The following is a 22,078-nucleotide window of genomic DNA, read 5'->3' as shown; positions in this document are numbered from 1 at the left end:
AAGCAAGTTCAAAACCCTAGATACAGATGATATTAAACAAACTAAAACAGAGATAACATTTAGGGTTGATGATAGAAAAGGCTAGGGTTGATGTGTTTACCTCCAAACTAAAACAAAGATAACGTTTGCACTTGATTCTTCAGAGACCTTTAACTTCGAACGGGTCTTCAACCAAATCGTCAAATGAAACAATTAAGAACAAACGGAAAGCACCAACAACAACGAAATCGAAGGATTTTGCAACAGGTCCCTTCGATTTTGGTCAGGCAAATTGTTTTTGGAGAGGCTAATCGAATCTTTGAGGGTGGGGTAATAGGGTTCTTCAATTTGGGAATTTTTCACTGAGGGAGTTAATGGGTTAATGAGTGACTGTGTAATATATTATGTTTATGTTTATTTACGGAAGGATTTAATTACGTGGCTTCATAATAAAAGTGCGTGTTTTCCACGGAAGTTATTATAGTTGGGTCAAGCCGTAGGAGGGAGTAAATAAATACAGTTCTTTAAACAATAGTTGGGTGTTAGGACACCCGTAAAGTTTAGGTGTGTAAATGACTTTATAGGACAAGTTGAATGGGTCTTTATGCATTTTAAAGTTGTAAGGTGGAGCCCCCCTCTCCCAAATGCACGCACTACTCACGTGCATATTTTCCCGCCAATTGGTTCCCGCCAAAATCATACTCCCTCTAAAAACCCTCGGCCGAGTCGGAAGCTGAAGCCACAAAGAGAGAGATCTGAAACTTAAAGTGAGTGAATACAGAGAGAATTTTTAGAGAGAGAAAGAGAGATGTCAGGCTGGGACGAAGGAGCAGTATACTACAGCGACCAAGCTCAGTTTCCACATGGCGGCGGCGGAGCAACCGGAGATAATGAAAATGGAGGGGCGAGCCGCCACGTCATCCTCCGGAAATTCAAGGAGTTCATACGAAACTTCTCCGACAAAACTCAACCTAATGTATTCCCTTACAGAGAAGCACTTCTCGAGAACCAAACTCACCTAATTATTAACCTTTCAGACCTCCTTTCGTACGAGCGAGACCAAACCCTACCCGAACTCCTCCGTCAGAACCCTGCTGATTATCTCCCTCTGGTATGAAACTGATTTAATTACCTTTCTCTGTGTTTTTGGCCGTAGGTGGATGTGAATTTATGGCTGATGCACTTGAGATCTTAATAGAGGGCTTTCCGTTATTTAAATCCGTATATCACGTCACTTGTATTTATACTCTGCTAAAAAATGGTTAAGCAAATAGAAATATCTCACCTAACGTTTTTTGGTAGTTAGTTATCATTCAATAAATGACTGATAAAGGATCCCTTGATATTTAGTTTTTCTTCTTTTTTTGGTTTGTAATTATATTTGGATTTGTTGAAATGTATGGTTATGTTGGACTATGATTGTTTGACAAGGGTGGATGTACAAAGGTGAGGTAAAGCTTTTGCTGAACGTAGTAGCTTTGGAGATCCTAGATATGTGTTAAGAAATCTACAAAAGATATACAAATATTAAATATGCACTAATTACATTTCTTGGCATTGTTAGCCATATGTGGATGTGAATTTGTGATTGATGAACTATAGAGCTTACTAGAGAATTGAACTTGTAGTTGTTTATCATCAATGGTTGACGCATAAAGGATCCATTTGATATTAATTTAATCCAATTAGAATGCTTGATTTTTTGTAGTTGTATAGGGAGTAGCAACTGTTTACTAAAAACACAAGGCTCTGCTTAGTTGTAACATGTTTTTTTGTCTTGAAATTATATCCGGATTTGCTGGAATGAATGATTACGATGGATTAAGATTGCGTTGATTAGGTAAAACAATACGGTTGATGCAAATTATGGCTCATGTTATTGAAGTTTGTGTATATAGCTTTCTGCATTTGAGGTTTATATAGTTAGGGTTATGTTTGGTGAGGCAAATGAATGAATGAATGATGGTTGTTGTACTGATGTATGTTATAGCCTGATTTACTCCATGCTTACCAAATGGGTTGAGTTTCTAAACAAATTTGAATTTTCAAAAAGGTAAATGTATATGTATTTTACGGGATGTCCCTGTAGTTGCATTTTTGGGTTATGGAATAGTTGTAGAAGCGGGCATATACTGTTCAACATCAACTAGTTTGGGATTTAGGCATAGTTTTTGTGTGTATTTTGTTACAACCGAAGGTAGTGGGTGTGTCCTTTATTCACTGTTGAACTAATACGCCTTTTTGTAAGTGAAAAGTACACTTAAGATCAGTGTGTTTTAGATAGTGCATCATTGTCTTCAATTGCATGAAATACTGTAGTTTCTTTAATGTGGAAGCTTTTAAGAACCTACTACTGAATAACACTTGGTTTTCTTGTGTCCTCTACTGGATGGTCTCGGGGTTATCTAGTTTGAAACTGCAGCAGCTGAAGTTCTGGCTAGTTTGAGATCGAGGGTAGCTGGTGAGAGTGGAGAAATGGAGGAGCCGGAGATTGGTGAAGTACAAATACTCTTAAGGTCAGAGCAGGATCCAATGTCAATGCGTTCCCTTGGGGTTAGTTTTCTGTTTGAACTTTTTCATTTTCTTTATTATCTTAAGTTTTGCTCTAATTGATCTACTTATCCCCCTATTTTATAATCCTATTTGTCTTGTTTAGGCACAATGTATATCAAAGCTGGTCAAGGTATCTGGGATCGTTATTGCTGCATCAAGGACTAAGGCAAAAGCAACTTATGTAACCTTGCTATGTAAGAACTGCAAAAATGTGAAGATCGTTCCATGTCGCCCAGGGCTTGGAGGAGCTATAGTACCACGTTCTTGTGATCATGTTCCTCAGGTTTGATGGAATAAAATAATAATTTGAAAGTCTTTATTTGAGGTTGTAATTTGGATGACATTCTAATGGTAGGATTTTTTCCAGGTGGGGGAAGACCCATGTCCTATTGATCCATGGGTAGTGGTTCCAGATAAAAGTAAGTATGTTGACCAGCAGACGCTCAAATTGCAGGAAAACCCTGAGGTGAGGGAACATTTAGTTCCAGAATAGAAGCTTGACTGCTGGCTTTCTTTATGATCATATTCTCATTTTATTTGTGTTTTCTGTTGGGGTAATTGTAGGATGTCCCTACGGGAGAGCTTCCAAGAAATATGCTTCTGTCTATAGATCGCCATCTTGTTCAAACAATAGTGCCTGGTACAAGGCTGACTATAATGGGGATCTACAGTATTTTTCAGGCTTCAAATTCATCAACATCGTAAGAGTCTACCAAGTGATAAATGAACTTTAATTTTTTTTGTAGTGTTGTCTCTTTGTTATCAGATCTTCTTTTAACTTCCGGGTTCTATGTTCTGAACTGGGATGCAGTCACAAAGGAGCTGTTGCTGTTAGGCAGCCTTATATTAGAGTTGTTGGAATGGATGAAACGAATGAGGCCAATTCTCGAGGGTCAGCCAACTTCACAGTAGATGAGGTAGTTTCTGAATTATCAATAGAATGTGTTAATTGAGAGATTTGAAATACAGTTAGCAGCATGCTTTCAAGTGAGTTGACTGCATACAGATAATTGTCTCCACCAACATATCTCCACAAGTTGCAGTGGAAAAACACGCAAAGAAGCATGAACATAGAGTGGAGAAAGGATGGGGAAGACTAAGTAATGTCGATCAAGCTATGTACTTGGGGGGGGGGGGTTACCTCTTTGTAGCAAATGAATATGCTTTGCAGTTAGAGGATATAACAGTTTGCTAATAGTACGCCGATGACGTTCCTGTACTGTTTGGACAGCATTAGTTTTCAATTTGGTCTTTGTTTTACTCTGTTTGGATTTTCCTGTATGTATCAGTTCTCATGGCCTTCCTTTTTGCAGAAAGAAGAATTTCAGAAATTTGCATCCGATAAGGATGCTTATGAAAAGATATGCTCAAAGATTGCTCCCTCAATATTTGGGCATGTTGATGTAAAGAAAGCTGTAGCATGCCTTTTATTTGGAGGGTCAAGGAAGGTATGTCATTTTGCTTTCAATATTAAATGCTCTTTGTTTTTTATTGGTTTATTTCTAACTCTATTTGTGCAGTTCTTGCCCGATGGTGTAAGATTAAGAGGTGATATCAATGTATTGCTCTTGGGGGATCCCTCAACTGCTAAATCACAGGTCAGTTTTACTTTCACTGAATACAATGGTGGCAGTTTGCTGTTAATATGAAATTTCATCTTCACGAGGGAGCCATTTAAGTTGGTATTTGGTTCAAAAGTTTTTCTTTTGTTACTCATCCTAGTTTTTATTTCCAATGCAAATGAGAGTCTGAATTATTTTATTTTTACCTTTTAGTTTCTAAAATTTGTGGAAAAGACCGCCCCAGTAGCCGTATACACTTCTGGCAAAGGATCTTCAGCTGCTGGTCTCACAGCTTCTGTCATCAGGGATAATAGCTCTGTAAGTTTCCATATTTTCCCTAGTCTAGAAGCCATCTCAGATAAATGTTTCATTTTCAATATATCTTGAAATGATGAGTTTCTTTATGAAACAATTCAGCGCGAATTTTACCTAGAAGGAGGAGCCATGGTCTTGGCAGATGGAGGAGTTGTCTGTATAGATGAGTTTGACAAAATGAGGGCAGAAGATAGGTAGATTTTAGTTAGAACATCATACTCTTGTCTACTCTATTCTCCCATGAGGGCTTCTAAAGAGCTTCTTACTGGTGACCTAGGGTTGCTATTCATGAAGCTATGGAGCAGCAAACAATTTCCATTGCTAAGGCAGGAATAACAACAGTCCTTAATTCAAGAACCTCCGTGCTTGCAGCGGCTAATCCTCCATCTGGACGCTATGATGATCTCAAGGTCAATATAATTCCTTTCAATTGTTTTAATGTTTTTACAATTTTCTGCAGCTTGTGTTGGCAATAGAACAAGAGTTGATGTGCTATTTGCATTGCAGACTGCACAAGATAACATTGACTTGCAGACAACAATTCTTTCAAGATTCGATTTGATATTCATTGTGAAAGACATTAGGATGTTCAGTCAGGACAAGGTAAGAAAAAATTCTCTCTCCCAAGTTGTGTGGTACAGACTTCATTTTAATATAGCTACTAGGCATCTAGGTAGTATGCTTAGTATACTGGGCATGAATATTCAAATAAATGGGTAGTCAGGACAAGGTAAGAGAAAATTCTCTCTCCCAAGTCTGTGGGTGAAATGAAAATTTGTTTAGTACAGACTTCATTTTAATCTAGCTACTAGGCACCTAGATAGTATGCTTAGTATGCTGGGCATGAATACGCAAATAAATGGGTAATTAATTTTCAACATATCCTTGTGAGCTCAATTGTATTATCCTTGTACTATCTTCTTGTGTGTACTTGATGCTAGCAATGAAATTTCTATGTCATCTAAAGAAGATATATATTTCCTTAAGTTTGTGCTTCCACTTACTGAGTATTTTTTTCACTACAGAGTATTGCTAGCCATATCATCAAGGTCCATGCATCGGCTGAGGCATCTAGGGATGACACTAGAACTTCTAAGGAGTATAATTGGTTGAAGAGGTTGGTTTCTAACCTGGCTTTAAGTTAAGCACTACACTATTGTTGTAATTTTCAAGGTCTGGATGCTGAAGCAATTGAGTTCCTCGTGCAGGTATATACAATATTGTCGGACCAATTGCCATCCACGACTATCACCCGCTGCAGCCTCAATGTTACAAGAGAGTTATGTCAAAATTAGGCAGGTAATTACATAATTGGGCTTCTGATGCTCAGTCTGCTGGATCACCAAATAATTAGGACATATTTACTGAAAAAGTGCTTATGGGATGTATCAAGAAATTTCAAATACTGAGACTGAAAATGAGGCGGCAATCAATGATATTTGCTTCTTCTGTTATCTGCTGCAGCAAATGAGGCGGCAATCAAATGATAATGGGGAGGCAGCAGCAATACCAATTACTGTGCGGCAACTAGAGGCTATAGTGAGGTTGAGTGAAGCTCTTGCAAGAATGAGACTGTAAGTAACCACAATTATAAGTAGTTTCTTCGTCTCTTGCATAGGATCAAGCTTCAGGGACTTGAATCATCCTGCTATTGACTATGCAATTTAAGACTGTTTAGGAAATCTCCCTTTTTCCATGTTTCTTTTCACTGTTTTCTTTATCCTTTTATAAGATTTGCCTATATAAACAGTTCTTTGATCAATAATCTACCTCTTTCTTATCATGATTTTTAGCGCCCAAATTGCAAATGAGAATCACGTCACGGAAGCAATTAGGCTCTTCCAAAATTCCACAATGGATGCAGCACGATCTGGAATCAATCAACATATAAATCTTACTCCTGAGATGGCGCAAGAGATAAAGGTTTGACTCTTGGCCAATCAATACTCTTATATTCCAGTTATATGTCCTTCTAGTCACCGTTTTGACGAAGATACTTTTTTCTCCTCGATGAATAGCAAGCAGAAGCCCAAATTAAGAGAAGAATGGGTATTGGTAGCCATATATCAGAGAGACGGCTAATTGATGAACTGACTAGAATGGGCATGAATGAATCAATTGTAAGTGTCCTTCCACTGCTTCACTTATATACCATTTAGCCATCATATATTCACCTAGTTTCTCCATTTATTTGAATTTCTGGTGCTATCTGATTGACTTTCTTGATAGTAAGCCAGTAGAAACCTCCTAAATTTATCTAAGAACTATATTCTTAGGCCACCTTGTATTGATGCAAGTGCTAAAAAATTGTCAGGTAAGGAGAGCGCTGATAATTATGCATCAAAGGGATGAAGTGGAGTACAAACGAGAACGGAGAATCATAGTCCGAAAAGCCTAATGATGTACTACTTTAGCCTTCTAAAGCACTTTCAGCAAGTTCACATCACAAGGACACTATCCCCAGTCAGCTGGTCATCAAATCACTGATGCCTTCAGCAAATCAAGCAGAAATATATAATTTTCAGAGTTAGTGTTGGGATATCACCTCCCAACACCTCAGTGCATTAGTCTACTGATAACTTCAGTGTTCAAGGGTAGGGATGCACATCCAAATGGTTTGAGTTTGAGCCATCTAATGTAATTTATCTGTGTGACTGCACCAGTATGCTAAAGAATTCTGCACTATCTGCAATATTAACAGCATTTGGAAGTGGATATTTATGTAATTTGGTTATCATGTAAACTTTAAACTTAAGCATCAAATGTTTTAGTGCCAAATTTGCTCTTTACAACCAATTATCAACAATTTGTATCGTGGCATCAAGATTACATTCTAAAAATTGAGAAGATTTTTAGTATCAAATGCGCAAATGTTCTGTGATTTGGAAGTTAGAGCTCAATATTTCACAATGTGAAACAACGTGAAAAAATATGAGAACTATGGTTATATTTCATTTATTGTTTGAATATATGGTAACTTGATATGGATTCTTATGTGGATATGGAAGATTCAAAGACATTGAACAAAGTTATCATTTCACATTCAAAGAGATCTTTAGCTATAATCTATGTAGCTATAAAAGCTTGTCACTAAGGTAAAATGAATAAAATAAAAAATTTAAAATTAAATTATTTTTAAATATAAAAATATGTGAGGTAAAATGAATAAAATAAAAAATTTAAAATTAAATTATTTTTAAATATAAAAATATGTGAAAATCTTGCAACTTGAGGCGGATGATGTAGTAATTTGTCAAGAAAAGGTGCGTGCAAATATATTTGTAAAAGTTAGGGGGATTAAGTATGCATCAAGCCATTTCCAAGCCAACGTGAGGAATATATCAAAAAATCCAAAGCCTAGGTGTATATTTCAAAATCTTTAGAAACCTCAAGGAGCTTAATAGCGCGTTTGGCCAAGCTGCAAAAATCAGCTTATTTTGATAATTGCTTTTTTTCAAAAGTGCTTTTCTCAAAAGTACTTTTGGTGAGAAGCAGTTTGTGTTTGGCTAATTAGTTTGCAAAGCACTTCTGAGTAGTAATTAGTGTTTGGCCAAGCTTTAAAAAACTGCTTTTAAGTGTATTTTTTCTCAAAAGTGTTTCTCAAAAAGTGCTTTTGGAGGGAATCTACTTTTTTGCTTCTCCAAAAGTGCTTCTCATCAAAACCACTTTTTTTCCTTCCAAAAGCTTGGCCAAACACCTCAATTTTTTGCCAAAAATGCTTTTGGCAAAAAAAAAAAAGAAGCACTTTTAGCCAAAAAAAAGTTTGGCCAAACAGGCTATAAATGAATTATCCGTTTTCATAACCCGATATGCTGAAATACAAATTCGGGTTAACGGGTTTTCTTAAACCTTAGCTACCTGCAACAAGACACTATTACCAAATACCTCTACTAGAGGTTAACAATGGCGCTTATAATCCAAAATCCAGCTGTATTTTCTATGAAATTATCAACTAGTTTTGGCCTTTTTCATTCTTCTCCCAAAATTGTGTCTTCATCTTCTTCCTTCTTCTCTGTCCGTTGCTATTCTGCTGTTTCACAAAGACCCCTCAGGTTAGATACTAAGCTAATGTAGAACTGTACATTACACTGCCTTTTAATCTTTTATTATTTTTTTCTGAATTGGTGTTTTGTTTGGATTCTATTATTCAGATATGCAGTTCTTGGTGCTGGATTTGCTGGGTTGTCTGTTGCTTGGCATTTGTTGCAAGTAACACCCCCCCCCCCCGCGCGCGCGCCCCACCACTTTGTCTTTACGTACATTTCTTGCCTATGCAGTATGTCGTAGTAGAGTTCAAATTTTTCTGTTAATCCTCTTGATAGAATTGGATTTTGCAAAGGGTTTAAGTTGTATACACAGTAAAGAATTTTTCTTGTGGTATTAGGTGAGGTTAGCTGATTACATGTAATTGTATATAATAAGTGGGTTAATAACCTGAGAGAAAAGGTAAGCAACCTGTAAAAAAGAATCTTTGCAGTGGTACACTTGCATAAAACCAACACTATGTCGACCTTGAACTAGCATAGCGTTATAAAATTTTTAGGCATCTTGCCCCGGGAAAGGCTACATCTAGTACCGGATGGATGATTTGGACGACACACCCCAGGTTTTTTTTTCAATCGTGGAAACTGGAGAACCAGAAATAGTAGGATTGATTCTCATAATAATAATATAAATAAGTATGTCAAAGTGTTGTTGCAAAAATTATCGAATTCAAAGTAAATATCAGCTAGCACCTCGATATATATATATATATATATATATACCCGAGTATTTAATGTTAAATATATAAGTAGCCTGCAACACTGGATAAAATACGCTGACTGTCTAGTAAATCTTTATACTGTCAGCGTATATAACTTCAATCCATTGACAAGTTAGTTTTATACCTATAAGTTTTAATGCTAAGTTACTCATGGAAGCTTCTTTTTTCTTTTTAGTTCAATTGTTATAGGCAACTAAATACAACCTGCATCTTTTAATTTATGTTTTGCAGCAAAGTAGTGAGGAATTGAATTTACGCATAGACATATATGATGAAGTTGGCATTGGTGGAGGTGCATCTGGAATGTCTGGTGGACTCCTTCATCCCTACTCTCCCAAAGGTGGATGTGAACTCTTTTAATAGGAAGAGACAACTCACTTGGGCTTCAGGGTTCTTCCTTCAAATTAGTTCCTTACACTGTCTCAGCATTTTGATCGCGTAAAGAAAAAAGAAGTTATTTTTTTGAAATAATCCCAACTCAAAATTTGCAGTTAAGCTTCTGTGGCGAGGAGAAGAATGCTGGAAAGAAAGTTTAAAGCTTCTAAATATTGCTGAAGATGCTCGATCTTTAGACATGGGAAAGCCGGAAACTGTAGCAAAAGAAGGTGACTTTATAGTCAGGAGAAGGTTAGTAGTGTAAATCATGTTATACATAAGTTGCTAAGATGCCTTAATATATGCTTTTGGGTATAAATGGAAGTGAATTAGAATTCTTTTTAAAAAATGGTGATACCTTTTTCTTTGATGGTAAGCGTTTCAGTTTAAATAACTGACTGGAAAAAAGGTAAGTCTAAATAATTTTGCTTCCAACAAGTAAAGTAAAAGAAAGGGGAAGGTATTCTCTGTTGCATCCTGTTTTTACTCACTTCCCTTGCGAAATCCAATTTGTCTTTAGTATCACATGTGGCATATTCCATTAACACATCCCTCGTTAGTGTAGTTTGTACTTAGTATTATCTGCCAATTTACTATGTAGCCGTGATTGAACTGCAGCAGTTTAGCTGAGCATATAAGTGAACCTTTTCTTTCTTTAAATATTTTCACTACCATAAGTTGAAAAACTAACATGTACAGTTCTACACTTTAGGCAGACGGATGCTTTAACTGCAGCATCTTTTGTTCCTTCATTATGCTTGTATTATGTTTGTATCCATCTTTTTACTGTCTAAACAAATTGATTTGTGATGACTAACAGTGGAATCGTGAGACCAGCGCTCTCTGTGAAGAATATGGACGTGATGAATGATGTGAGTACATCAAATTTTTACATGGAACAAGAAACTTATATGTAACTTCATGATTGTGGGAATGTGTCTTCTTGTCCTTGACTAGAATACTCAAAACTGCATTGCCAGCTGCAGAATAGAGTCGATTCACAAGGATGCTGCGCAGAAGCTTGTACCCGGTTTGTGTGTGCCTCTGGACTTGGCATTCCATATGCGTGAAGCTGTGAATGTTCATCCTCAGAATTATCTTGAGGTCTGGAGGGAGAAGTCCTGATGACTATAGAACTCTGAACTTGTCTCTGTTCCTTTATTTCATTAAGGTCTTTTTACTTTTGAATATCTTTCAGGCTCTCTATTTAGCCTGCAAAACTTTTGTGGAATCCAAGTGCAGTTCGGACATTTCATATAGAGAATTATATTTGCACAAGAAATCGGTTCATAATCTTCTAGAATTAGCAGGTATTTTATTGAATCGCCTTAGCTTCCTTGGATTTCACCTTTAATTTTTTTTTTCTTTTCTAAAAAAGAAATATCCTGTTGAAAATAAATTTAAGAGCTTGCAACCTCCACTCTCTAGATGAGCTATTTACTTGCTAGTTGCTTCATACAACAGAAAAAAGGGGCAGCCCGGTGCACAACACATAGGGGTGTGATGTAGACAACTTACCCTAATGTAAGCTTTAATGGCTGCTTCCACAGCTCGAACCCCGTGACCTATAGGTCACACGGACACAACTTAACTGTTGCTTCATACAACAGAATGGGTAAAAATTAATTAAATTTCTTCTCTTTTGTTCAATGTGAAGGGGTTATGTAAGCTAACTGGGAATGTTGCATTATCATCCACTTCCCTTGCTTCCTAAACAATTCAGGGAATTAACTTTGCTGCTTCTCTTTGTACTCCTCAAAGGTATTGTTAAGACTTAGACTTCTCAATGAGCACCTTTATCTTGTGTAGGGTCTAGTCTAGGTCGGAGTTGGATTTTTGACCTATCATAGGTTTTCTTTAGGCAGAATGCGCTAGTGGTTAAAGCAAACTGACCAGTTATTTAGGTGATTTATTTTTTTGTGGTCCTGTCTAATTCTGGTGATTAGCATGTTCTTGTCTGGTGAGTATGATGGTAGAATGATCAATTACTTTAGGTGAACTTTTTTGTTTTGTGATCTTGTCAAAATTCTAGTGATCATCATATTCTTTTCAGGTGAATATGACGCAGTGATCGTATGTCTAGGTGCTAGTGCAGCTTTTCTGCCTGAGTTCTCCGGAAGGCTTCCATTGAGGACGTGTAGAGGTGTTATTGCTCACCTGCAGCTCCCTGATCACATCAGGTACATGTCTGTAACTCCCATATCAAGCAGAATTTCTCTCTCTTTTTCTTTTTCAATTTGATATGACACTGAGCTTAAAGAAAGAAGTGATGATTCATATAGCCGACTCCAGCTTGTTTGGGATTGAGGCGCAATTGTTGTTTTTCTTTTGTTTTCAAATATGGTAAATTGTTCTTAACATTGATAATTTTGGAATACACACTTTGCTCAATGATGCACATCATTGTTTAAATATCCTCAATTCGACTAATGTGTCCATTTACATGCAATCTCCTTTGGTCTTAGTATGGGAACTTGGGGGTGTCTTAATATCTTTATAGCATCTCTTACATGAATATATCTACAGTGTCGATCGGATTCCCTCATTTTTTATGATTTGCTAAATATTACAAAAAAATATGATATTGAATAACTTATGTAGTTTTCCCATGTATCATGAATATATTCTTTGGAAATGAAGTGACATTTTTATGGATAATACTGAAATATCCTATCTTTAAATATCTTGATATGATTTACATTAGCCTCTCTTTAGTGTACATTAGACTTTGCTGTACAATTAGCCTCCATGATTGTGATAGGCTAATTTTACTTACTTCCCCATTTTCGTGAACCCTGTATTTCATTCCATAGAGCAACGACTGTCAAATAGTGATTTACAAGGGTTTCTCAAAAGCATGTGTTGTTGTTGTCTCTACCCTCCGGGGTAGGGGTAAGGTCTGCGTACATATTACCCTCCCCAGACCCCACTTGTGGGATTATACTGGGTCGTTGTTGTTGTTGTCTCAAAAGCATGGACACAATTTAGACTATTATCCCACCGATCAAAAAAAACAGACTATTACAACCCCAAAAAGGTAATCCATAGCTAAAACTGCCAAGTGGGTGAAATTCAGCTGACTCGGACTTTCTACGTGAAGCTATTCCAGCTCCTTGTGTCCCTTTATTATTCTTTCTAGATAAGAAAATACACAGTAATCTGCATTTTTTGGGAGGACTGAGAGTTATTTTGCTTTGATTTCTAACATGAGGGACTTGGGCTCAAGCCTAGATCAATCTTCAACCTATTATAATGTTCCAACCATCCTCCGTCTTTCTCCAAAAAACCTTTTTGATGTGTCCTTTCTTTTTCTCTTTTATTTTTAGTATTTAAGGCACATAATTCTTGGTTCAAACTTTTTTAACGTCCATTGCCTCCAACATGCAACTTATTAGAAGTATTTCTGCATGATAAATTTCAGAGAGGATTATTCAGACGACAGTCCTTCCATCCTTTCAGATGCATGGCTTGCTGTCCAAGGACCTCGAACGTTGTATTTGGGGTCAACGTGGGAATGGAAATCGAGGAATTATTCCAGGCATGTCCCAGAAGAAGAAGCTTATAAAGCTCTTGAAGAGTTACTGCCAAAGGCATCTGCTGTATATCCAGCAATAAAAGATTGGACCGTAACAGGAGCATGTGCAGGGCTAAGGGCAATGCCACCACTCACTGCAGAAGGATCACTTCCACTCTTGGGTTGTGTAGATGAATTCATTGGCGGCCCGAGAGAGTGTAAATACTGGCTATTTACAGGGCTTGGTTCTAGAGGTTTGTTCTACCATGCTTGGCTTGGAAAACTAATGGCACGGGCTGTTCTTTCATGTAATGAAGACTTGATACCCTCTGAACTAACATCATGGAAGCATCGAGTGAAGCAGTAGGAGAAGAGATTGCCAAATGTCCTCATTATTATTTTATTAAATAATATTGGACCAGAATAGGCTTAAATGGAGCGACAAGGACAGTGATGATTCATGTAGCCGACCCCAAACTTGCTTGGGATTGAAGCATTGTAGTAGTTCTTAATGGACGTGCTTAATGAAGCGATATGGATGGTGAGAAATCATATAGTTGACCAGAAACTTATTTGAAATTGAGGTGTAATAGTTGTTGTGGCTAATGGTCTCTCCAACAAGTTCACTTCCTTTCTAGTGGGAAATGATAGTCTTGCTTTATTGTAACAACAAATTTTTTAATGTAAATGTGTATTAATGTAATGGTAGGTTGTTGGGTGGCTAAGAGAATAGAGAAAGCTAATTACTTTATGTTTTATATGGTGCAAAAGCATATCTGGTTTTGTTTCTGGTTTTGTAATCCTTGTTAGTCACATCTAACTTGCTTGGAATTGAGGCGTAGTTGTTATTGTATTGTGCAAAAGCACAAAAGATGTAACTAAAGCTTAGAACTTTTAATAATGATGTAGTGTAGTATTTATGTCTTAGTCAGAGGGCTTTTTAGCAAGTAAAAACAGAAGTTTTTATTTTTATATTTGAAGATCAGCAGTATATTAGTCATATAAGAGAGAATGTTTTGATCTATATTACATGTCAACTATGAGTGCTTCACCCTAAATAAAGTTTGATACTACCTAGGAATAATAGAGTTTAAACACAATTTTGTGAATTGAAAACAAATGGATGTCTATTATTTCTTAGAAAGCCTTGGAACCAAAATTATTGCTTTTATTAACTTGCTTCAAATAATTTGGGATCAAGGTGGAGTTGATTGGTTAATTAATCTTTTTCTCTTTTTTTTTTGGCGAAGATAAAAGAGTTCTAACACCTGGAAATCCCGAAGCAAAGCCCGTATTCTTTCTAAAGCCTTTATTATTAACATGACGGATATTGAATAAAAGGGCGCCCGAGAAAACTAGTAAATAAGGGGTGCCTGTGTTGTGGTTTTGAATTCCTTGGCTTGTGTTCTAATAGTAACCATAGGAAGAAAGCGGGAAGCATAAAGGAAAGGTTATGTTAAAAGAGATGGTTATGAGACAGCGAGGCCAAAAATTGCAAGCTTCTTTAATTTTCTTTGCAAGATTTATTTATAATATTCATCTTTATTTTGTTCTACTTTCTTTCTTTTTTAAAAGAAATTCTTCCCCTCTCACTTCTCTTTGCTGTATTTCCTTGTTTGTTTAGTTGAAAAAAAAAGCAAAATTATGCATGACAACATGCACATTGAAGCTATAAATAGTATTATTATAAGTAGGTTATTTCTATATTAGTATTCACAATAACCTTACAAACTACATTATTACATTATCATTTTCAATCCTACTACTTATACCTAACCACATGTTTTTTCATTGCTTTTCTTGTCAATCTACTCCCTTTATCTCCATCACCTCTCATTAATTGGTTTGCAGCCACACACACACAAAAAAAAAAAAAAAAAAAAGCAACATTGCTATAGAGGAACTCCATTTGCAACAAAAAGTAATTCAAAAAATTGTGGAGACAGAGATTTGTTCTAACCAAATAAAATAACATACATTGTATAGATAACATACATTGTATAGATAGGATAAATAACAATAAAGATAAAAAGTAACTACTACTTACAATTTTTTATTTTTTATTTTCTTCTATAGATAACTATCAATACTCAAGATTTTTTTTAAATACACAGCTAGCCCTTGTTCTTCAACCAAACAATATCCTCATCCAACATAGTGCCAGCTGAAAAATGTCCTTCCTTATATGGGAAAAAATGAAAGTTGATTTGATTTGCAGCTTCTTTAGACAGTATAGTGTTGTTGGATGGTTTCAATATCTAGTCCCTTTAGCTTGACCACTGATTCAACATGTCCCTTTAGAGTGTGTAGCTCTCTCAACCTGCAATAACATAGTTCTTGTAAGTATAGATTGTGGCACTCAAAACAATTTATCATAGTAATTTAACATCTATCGGTTCTTGGAGCGACAATCAAGTTGTCTCTGTATATGTCTCTGGTTCGAGCCGTGGAATCAGCCACTACTACTTGTATTAGGCTGCCTACATCACACCTCTTTGGGTGTGGCCCTTCGTGAATGTGGGATGCTTTGTGCACCAGGCTGTCCTTGGAGCAACGGTCAAGTTGTCTCCGTGTGACCTATAGATCACGGGTTCGAGCCATGTAATCAGCCACTAATGCTTGCATTAGGCTGCCTACATCACACCCTTTTGGGGGTGCGGCTCTTCCCTGGACCCTTCGTGAATGTGGGATGCTTTGTGCACTGGGCTGCCCTTGGAGCAACGGTCAAGTTGTCTCCGTGTGACCTATAGGTCAAGGGTTCAAGCCTTGGAATCAGCCACTAATACTTGCATTAGGCTGCCTACATCACCCTCTTGGGGTGAGACCCTTCCCTGGACGTTGCGTGAATGCAGAACGCTTTGTGCAATAGGCTGCCCTTTTTACTATAACATCTATGATATTGTTCATATACCTTGCAACTTCAGCACGACGTTTAGCCTGCTCAGCAATCTCGGATAGTTCCCTGTAGTTCTTGTCATTGAATAGGCCAGTGTTTTCAGGTGTCTGCAGACCGTGAAGTGTACGTTGAGCTAAAGCCCATTGTGCTTCCCTTTCACCCCTTCCATAGTCTTTCTTGGTTGTGAAGGCAGTCTGATATATTCAAGAAATGATATTACTAATTAGTCAAGAATAGAATTCAATGTAAAATGTTCATGTTATGGCAATTTGTGTGCTTGCTTTTACCTTGTTCTGGATCATTGAATCCCATGCCCTTCCACTTAAAGCGAAACGGATGATGAATTTAAGAATATCAAGAGGGATATAGGTAATAATTGTGTAGATCCAGATAACTGCTGCCCATCCCCAACCAACTCCCTTGATCCTGGCAAATTCCCAGTTTGCATATACAGCGAGCACGGTAGCAACCTGGAAAAAATGGGAGAAAATTATGAATTTCAGGTAGCCACATATTGAAAACCAACAACAACAAACCCACTGTAATCCCATAATGTAGAGTCGGGGGGTGTACGTAGACCTTACCCCTACCTTCGAGAAGGTAGAGAGGTTGTTTCCGATAGAACAACACATTGAAAACCAAGTCAAGTAATTCATTTTTCAAGATCCTTACCAATTGAGCGGCAAAGAAAGCACCGACAAGCATAAGGCCAGGGCGTTCAACGAATGACCAACTTCTTGATCTGGTCACAAAGATGAGAGCTTGACTAATAATGCTCACTTGAAGGTATAGTGCAGCTGTAAGCTCAGTTGGAGAGTTTCTGATTGATCTAACATGGAAGTTTTCCTGCACATATATGATAACATTTGTTAGTTTATTTCATGTTATGTTTTCATTTTTTGTTTAAGTTTAGGGGGAGAATAACATACAGAGAAGAAATCAGTGTCAGCTGCAAGGTAGAAGAACACAACAGTCATGATCGCTTGGTAGGTTCCGAGGACAACACCAGTGGCAAAGATTTCTTTGAGTTTCCACGAATCGGGCAATGGAGATGGTTTCACCCTGTCCTTAGAGATGGTCATGATAGTTCCATCATTGAGTATGGCAATGATAAGGACCATGAATGGCGAGAAGTCAAACTTCCAGATAAGGGCAATGAGCATGAATCCCATAACAACACGGATTGTGATGGAAACTGCATAGATGGTGTAGTTCTTCATCCTCTGGAAGATGGCTCTGCTCGTCAACACAGCACTCACGATAACACTAAGACCTGGTTCAGTCAAGACGATATCAGATGCGCTCCTGGCAGCGTCTGTTGCATCATCCACAGCTATACCAATGTCTGCCTTCTTTAGTGCTGGTGCGTCGTTCACTCCATCTCCTGTCATACCGCAGATATGGTTTCTTTCTTGGAGCTTCTTCACAATCTCATATTTATGCTCTACACAAAATCAAACCTTTTTATGTTAGTTCTTTTGCCTAAACTTTTCTATATTGTAGTTCAATGATATTACTACTAATATTTACCTGGGAAGACTCCGGCAAAACCATCTGCCTTTTCAATGAGCTCATCGACAGGAATTGAAGCAATGGCTGCATCTTTGTGCTCTCCAAGAAGAGCTGAAGAAGGATACATGTTGGTTCCCATGCCAAGCCTACGGGCAGTTTCCTTACCGATGGCGAGCTGGTCACCAGTGATCATCTTAACATTAACACCAAGATCAAGAGCTTTGCGGATTGTTTCAGCACTGTCATGCCTTGGAGGATCAAAAAGGGGCAGAAGGCCAACGAATTCCCAAGGTGAACCATCGCTTTCCTTGCTCTTCTCTGGTACAGTCTGCATAAATATCACATATTCATGCTTAGTTAACGACAATCAATAATATGACGCACTTATACAAACAGAGTTATCTAACAGTATGTTAGTTTACCTGTCTAGCCACAGCCAAGGAACGAAGACCACGGTTGGCATAGCTGTCGATGATATCTAAGGACTTCTTCCTGATATCTCCTTTGAGCTCACAAAGTTCAATAATCTGGGAAAGGGTAACGACAGATGAGATGCCGAACACTGGAAATACATGAAATGAAGGCAAATATAGAAACACTATCGTACTTGCTCAGGAGCTCCTTTGCTAGCCCTGTGCCAGTTTCCTTTGTCATCAATATATGTAATTGCTGTGCGCTTTTCAACCGGATTGAAAGGTAAGAAATGAACTTCTTGGATGCCTGCTCTTGCCTGCAAAGTTACAAGAAGCATATAATGCCATTTTACAATTTCTTGGAATAGTGAAAAAACTACTAATATCACCATGATAAAATATATTACCTCCTTGGGATCGCCCAACATGTTAACGATGCAAGCATCGATAGCATCCTGGTTTTCAACCCTAGAAGCCCTAGCAGCAAGTAACATGACGGTATCCTTGTCCGCATCTTTAGGGAAAACCTACAACCACCAACAACCATTGATAACGTTTTCGCCTTCATATTTCCTCAAATATAACCATAATAATCACGAAAAGAGGTACAACGTTGTCCTGATTACCAACCTCAATCAAATTTTTGTCAACGGTGAGCTTGTTGAGGGTGAGGGTACCGGTCTTGTCACTGCAAAGAACATCCATACCAGCCATTTCCTCAATAGCAGTCATCCTCTTTGTAATGGCACCTTGTTGTGCAAGCCTATGAGATCCAATAGCCATTGTCACAGACAAGACTGTTGGCATGGCAATTGGGATACCTCCGATAAGCAACACAAGCAAGTTGTCAATTCCATCTCTATATTTACGCCTCTGAATCGGGTACATAACCACAATCTCAATCACCATTCCCACAGCAATGGAGCAGATACAGAAGTTACCAATGGCAGTCAACACCTGATCATCAAAATCCAGCCAAAGTTCAGAATCCCAAATCACAATCTTTTTCTCAAGAATTAAGTGAATCTTTAACTTCAGATCACAAACCATTAGTTATTTTATTTTACCTTTTGGAAATGACCAACTTGGTTTGTGCTATCAACAAGATGAGCAGCCTTTCCAAAGAAGGTGTGAACACCAGTAGCGATGACTACTGCCTCGATTTCTCCTTGCTTGACAGTGGAACCAGAGAAAACCTCAGCACCAGGGAACTTTGTCACTGGTAAGGACTCACCAGTGAGTGCAGCCTGATCAATCTTGAGGGGATCACCCTCAAGAAGACGAGCATCGGCTGGGACGATATCTCCCAACTTGATACTAATAAGATCACCTGGTACCAAGATTGAGGCATCCTCCTCTGACCATTTTCCATCTCTCAAAATCTGGAATTAAGCCACATATTTTTCAAAGATTAAGATCAATATCATCATAGCACATTGAGAAATCAATAGAGGATCAGAGGCGGATCCAGAATCTAACTCTATAGGTTCAATCTTTAAGATTCTTAGCATTGAACCAGCGTATCTCACACGGATCATAGATATATACGCGAAAATCATTAAAAATATCAACAAATATTAAATCTTGAAGCCATTGTTGCAAAAGTCCAGTGAGTTCAGCGATGAAAACATAAACATTGAACTCATTAAGTCTAAATCTTATATCTGCTCGTAAAAATGAATTATGGGATACCTTAGTTTTGGGAGCAAGATTAGCCATAAGGGCAGCTGCAGCATTTCCTGCATTATTTTCCTCAATAAAACTGATAGTAGAGTTGATTACGAGCAATACAGTGATACCAACGAAATCTGGCCAATCCGGTGCCTTGCCCTGCATTTGTTTCAAGATTTCTCCATTACCAATTATGCACTAATAAATCTTCTTAATATAAAAACTAAGTATATAAGTTAATAACGTAATTACTCCTCCATTGGCCAAAGCAATGGCCATAATAGCAGCTGATTCCATAACCCATGAGAGAGGATTCCACATAAACCCCAAGAATGTGAGAAACTTGTTCTCCTACAATAAATAAACATAGGTTATTATTATTGCTCAAATTCAAGATATAAACAAATTAGAATATGAAGATGCAGGATGTCACGGTTCGAGCCGTGGAAATAGTCTCTTGCAAACATGCAGGGTAAGGCTGCATACAATAGACTCTTGTGGTCCAGCCCTTTCCCAGAGCCCGCATGTAGCGGGGAAGCTTAGTGCACGAGACTACCCGTAGAATGTGAAGATTATTAATGAACAAAAAAAAAACTACCTTTTTCTCTTCAAGTTTGTTGGGGCCAAATATTTGGAGCCTTGTTTTGCCCTCTTCAGATGATAATCCTTCTTTGCTACATTTTAGCTGCTGAAACACTTCCTCCACCGGAATGTTTTCCTACACACATTCATTCAATATATTATTTTCAACTGCTTAATTAAAAATAACTAATCTGTGATAACAAATTAAAATTACACTAATAATATAAAAAATCTTTACACTATTATTATAAGTGTCCGCGACGTATAATATACGGCATGCGTGACATGCCCCATAATGTATGATGTCCGCTACATATAATATATGGTCTACGTGACATTATACGATCTACGTGACATGTCCCCTAATGCATGGTGTCCGCGACGTATATACGGCCTGCGTGACATGCCCCCAATGCATGATGTCCGCGACGTACAATATATGGTTTATGTAACATGCTCCCTAATGCATGGTATCCGCAACATATAATATATGGTCTACGTGACATGCCCCCTAATGCATACTATTTCCCTAGGTAAGTGTTTGTGCATGTATAATATGTGGTCTACGTGACATGCATATTATTAGAGCCAGTTTAACTAAATTTATTGCTTTTGACTCGAACTATGTAAGTATTTAATTATGCAAAAAAAATTAAAATATAATACATATACGATCAAATTCATTTTAAACTCACTAACTCTAGAAACTGAATTAGCTTTTGCTCCTAATGCAAAGTATTTCGAGTAAAAAAAAATCAAGAAAATGAAAAATATACAAGGGGAAAAAAGAGATGAGGAGAATTAGAGAAGTAACTTACAAGGTCAACTTGCTCATTTTTAATATCTTCTAATGATAAATTAGACGCCATGATGATAATTTAATAAGAGGAACCAAGAGAAGGAAAATTAGTATTTTTTTCACCACATGAGAAAAAACAAGAAAGACTAAAAATCTTTCTTGTTAATAAAAAATAAATGGAGAGAGACTTATTTGCAGAATTGCTCTGTCTCTCCCCTTATTTTTTTTTGTTTATTTTACTTTTTCACTTTTCTTGGAATCTCCAAATACACAAAACGCCTGTTTCTACTCCCTCTTTCAATCCCCTTAAGTATTTATAAGGCTCGGGTGTTGAAAGAGAGAGAATTATTAATGTTTGCTTATTTGAAACCTCTACCATTCATTTATATACAACCATATAATTTATGTCTATAAAAAAGGAGACACCATTCAATTATTCTTTGAATGTCTGATTTCCTTTTCTCCCTTAAAAGTTGGATCACCATACAACAATTTCTTTTTTTGCTCTTTTTTTGTACTATTTTTTTGGAAAATTTGACTCGCCTTACAACAATTTTCGTTGGAAAAGTTTGACTCAATTTATTCCACTACAAATAACTACTATATTATTTTATAAATTATTTTTGGTCTGCTATTGATAATACATAGAAGAAAGGGAAAATACTTGTTTTTAATTTGGATTTATTCATATACAACTATAATGTAAAGAACTTTTTATACTATCAATGATTTTAATACGTTTTAACATGTATTTTTATCATATTTTTCATGTTACTAATTTTACTTATTATGAACTATTATTGGTAATTATTTTTTAGATGACATGGTAGAGTAAAAAAATCTTTTACACTACCAACATATGGCTATCAATATTTGGAAGTTCCTGGACACTTGAATGGTTATATCTTTTCCATTTGAAGTCAGGAGCTCGCTGGAGAATGGAGGCCGTATTATCTTTTAAAGTTGTTAAAGTCAGGAGCTCGCCTGAAGAACGGAGGTGTTACATTTTAAGAAGTTGTTGAAGTCAGGAGCCCGCCTGTAGAACAAAGGTTGTTATATTTGAAGTTGATGAAGTCAGGAGCCCGCCTGTAGAACAAAGTTTGTTATATTTGAAGTTGATGAAGTCAGGAGCCCGCATGTAG

At 37.1% G+C, this 22,078-nt stretch overlaps 3 protein-coding genes across 5 annotated transcripts; 2 read left to right on the top strand and 1 right to left on the bottom strand.

The window, feature by feature from the left end:
* The first annotated feature begins 713 nt into the window (after window positions 1-713).
* LOC104217749 (DNA replication licensing factor MCM5) lies at window positions 714-7,187 on the top strand. Its single transcript, XM_009768061.2, has 18 exons — window positions 714-1,090; window positions 2,389-2,532; window positions 2,636-2,815; window positions 2,900-2,998; window positions 3,097-3,233; window positions 3,344-3,449; window positions 3,846-3,980; window positions 4,053-4,130; window positions 4,308-4,412; window positions 4,512-4,603; window positions 4,687-4,819; window positions 4,917-5,012; window positions 5,435-5,526; window positions 5,618-5,708; window positions 5,874-5,983; window positions 6,203-6,332; window positions 6,428-6,529; window positions 6,724-7,187. Exons 1-18 carry the CDS (start codon window positions 788-790, stop codon window positions 6,805-6,807), a joined length of 2,217 nt encoding a protein of 738 aa, XP_009766363.1. The 5' UTR covers window positions 714-787; the 3' UTR covers window positions 6,808-7,187.
* Window positions 7,188-8,273: 1,086 nt separating this feature from the next.
* Window positions 8,274-13,990, top strand: LOC104217748 (uncharacterized). Of its 3 annotated transcripts, none has more exons than XM_009768060.2 (9): window positions 8,274-8,461; window positions 8,561-8,618; window positions 9,406-9,514; window positions 9,666-9,801; window positions 10,370-10,421; window positions 10,507-10,653; window positions 10,748-10,859; window positions 11,603-11,729; window positions 12,971-13,990. In XM_009768060.2, exons 1-9 carry the CDS (start codon window positions 8,313-8,315, stop codon window positions 13,428-13,430), a joined length of 1,350 nt encoding a protein of 449 aa, XP_009766362.1. In that variant the 5' UTR covers window positions 8,274-8,312; the 3' UTR covers window positions 13,431-13,990. The 3 variants fall into 3 exon arrangements, with proteins under 3 accessions (XP_009766362.1, XP_009766360.2, XP_070018666.1); XM_009768058.2 differs by having other exon boundaries at window positions 8,420-8,461; window positions 8,561-8,685; XM_070162565.1 differs by having other exon boundaries at window positions 8,426-8,461; window positions 8,561-8,665.
* Window positions 13,991-14,971: 981 nt separating this feature from the next.
* On the bottom strand, window positions 14,972-21,276 carry LOC104217747 (ATPase 8, plasma membrane-type). The gene is made up of 15 exons (XM_009768056.2): window positions 20,956-21,276; window positions 20,154-20,273; window positions 19,808-19,906; window positions 19,577-19,714; window positions 18,952-19,266; window positions 18,515-18,841; window positions 18,292-18,411; window positions 18,079-18,201; window positions 17,894-17,998; window positions 17,490-17,799; window positions 16,889-17,403; window positions 16,632-16,805; window positions 16,247-16,429; window positions 15,975-16,153; window positions 14,972-15,383 (listed from the first exon to the last, which is right to left on the bottom strand). The coding sequence occupies exons 1-15, from the start codon at window positions 21,004-21,006 to the stop codon at window positions 15,287-15,289; spliced, it is 2,856 nt and encodes a 951-aa protein (XP_009766358.1). The 5' UTR covers window positions 21,007-21,276; the 3' UTR covers window positions 14,972-15,286.
* Window positions 21,277-22,078: the final 802 nt, after the last annotated feature.

The sequence above is a fragment of the Nicotiana sylvestris genome, chromosome 11 (assembly GCF_000393655.2).
Source record: "Nicotiana sylvestris chromosome 11, ASM39365v2, whole genome shotgun sequence".
In the NCBI taxonomy this organism is placed as follows: Eukaryota; Viridiplantae; Streptophyta; class Magnoliopsida; order Solanales; family Solanaceae; genus Nicotiana; species Nicotiana sylvestris.
The sequence above is the reverse complement of the archived record's forward strand: the minus strand, read 5'-3'. Positions and strand labels throughout refer to the sequence as shown.

What these genes read in the sequence shown, in the direction of transcription:
- LOC104217748 (XM_009768060.2), top strand. Translation starts at nt 8,313, where the DNA reads ATGGCGCTTATAATCCAAAATCCAGCTGTATTTTCTATGAAATTATCA. An exon ending in GTTTCACAAAGACCCCTCAG is followed by an intron (nt 8,462 to 8,560) that starts GTTAGATACTAA and finishes TCTATTATTCAG; the next exon opens with ATATGCAGTTCTTGGTGCTG. An exon ending in CAGCTCCCTGATCACATCAG is followed by an intron (nt 11,730 to 12,970) that starts GTACATGTCTGT and finishes GATAAATTTCAG; the next exon opens with AGAGGATTATTCAGACGACA.
- LOC104217749 (XM_009768061.2), top strand. Translation starts at nt 788, where the DNA reads ATGTCAGGCTGGGACGAAGGAGCAGTATACTACAGCGACCAAGCTCAG. An exon ending in GGATGTTCAGTCAGGACAAG is followed by an intron (nt 5,013 to 5,434) that starts GTAAGAAAAAAT and finishes TTTTCACTACAG; the next exon opens with AGTATTGCTAGCCATATCAT. An exon ending in GAGTATAATTGGTTGAAGAG is followed by an intron (nt 5,527 to 5,617) that starts GTTGGTTTCTAA and finishes TTCCTCGTGCAG; the next exon opens with GTATATACAATATTGTCGGA.
- LOC104217747 (XM_009768056.2), bottom strand. Translation starts at nt 21,006, where the DNA reads ATGGCGTCTAATTTATCATTAGAAGATATTAAAAATGAGCAAGTTGAC. An exon ending in AAGTTGGTCATTTCCAAAAG is followed by an intron (nt 18,842 to 18,951) that starts GTAAAATAAAAT and finishes TTTGATGATCAG; the next exon opens with GTGTTGACTGCCATTGGTAA. An exon ending in TGTTGGGCGATCCCAAGGAG is followed by an intron (nt 18,202 to 18,291) that starts GTAATATATTTT and finishes GTAACTTTGCAG; the next exon opens with GCAAGAGCAGGCATCCAAGA.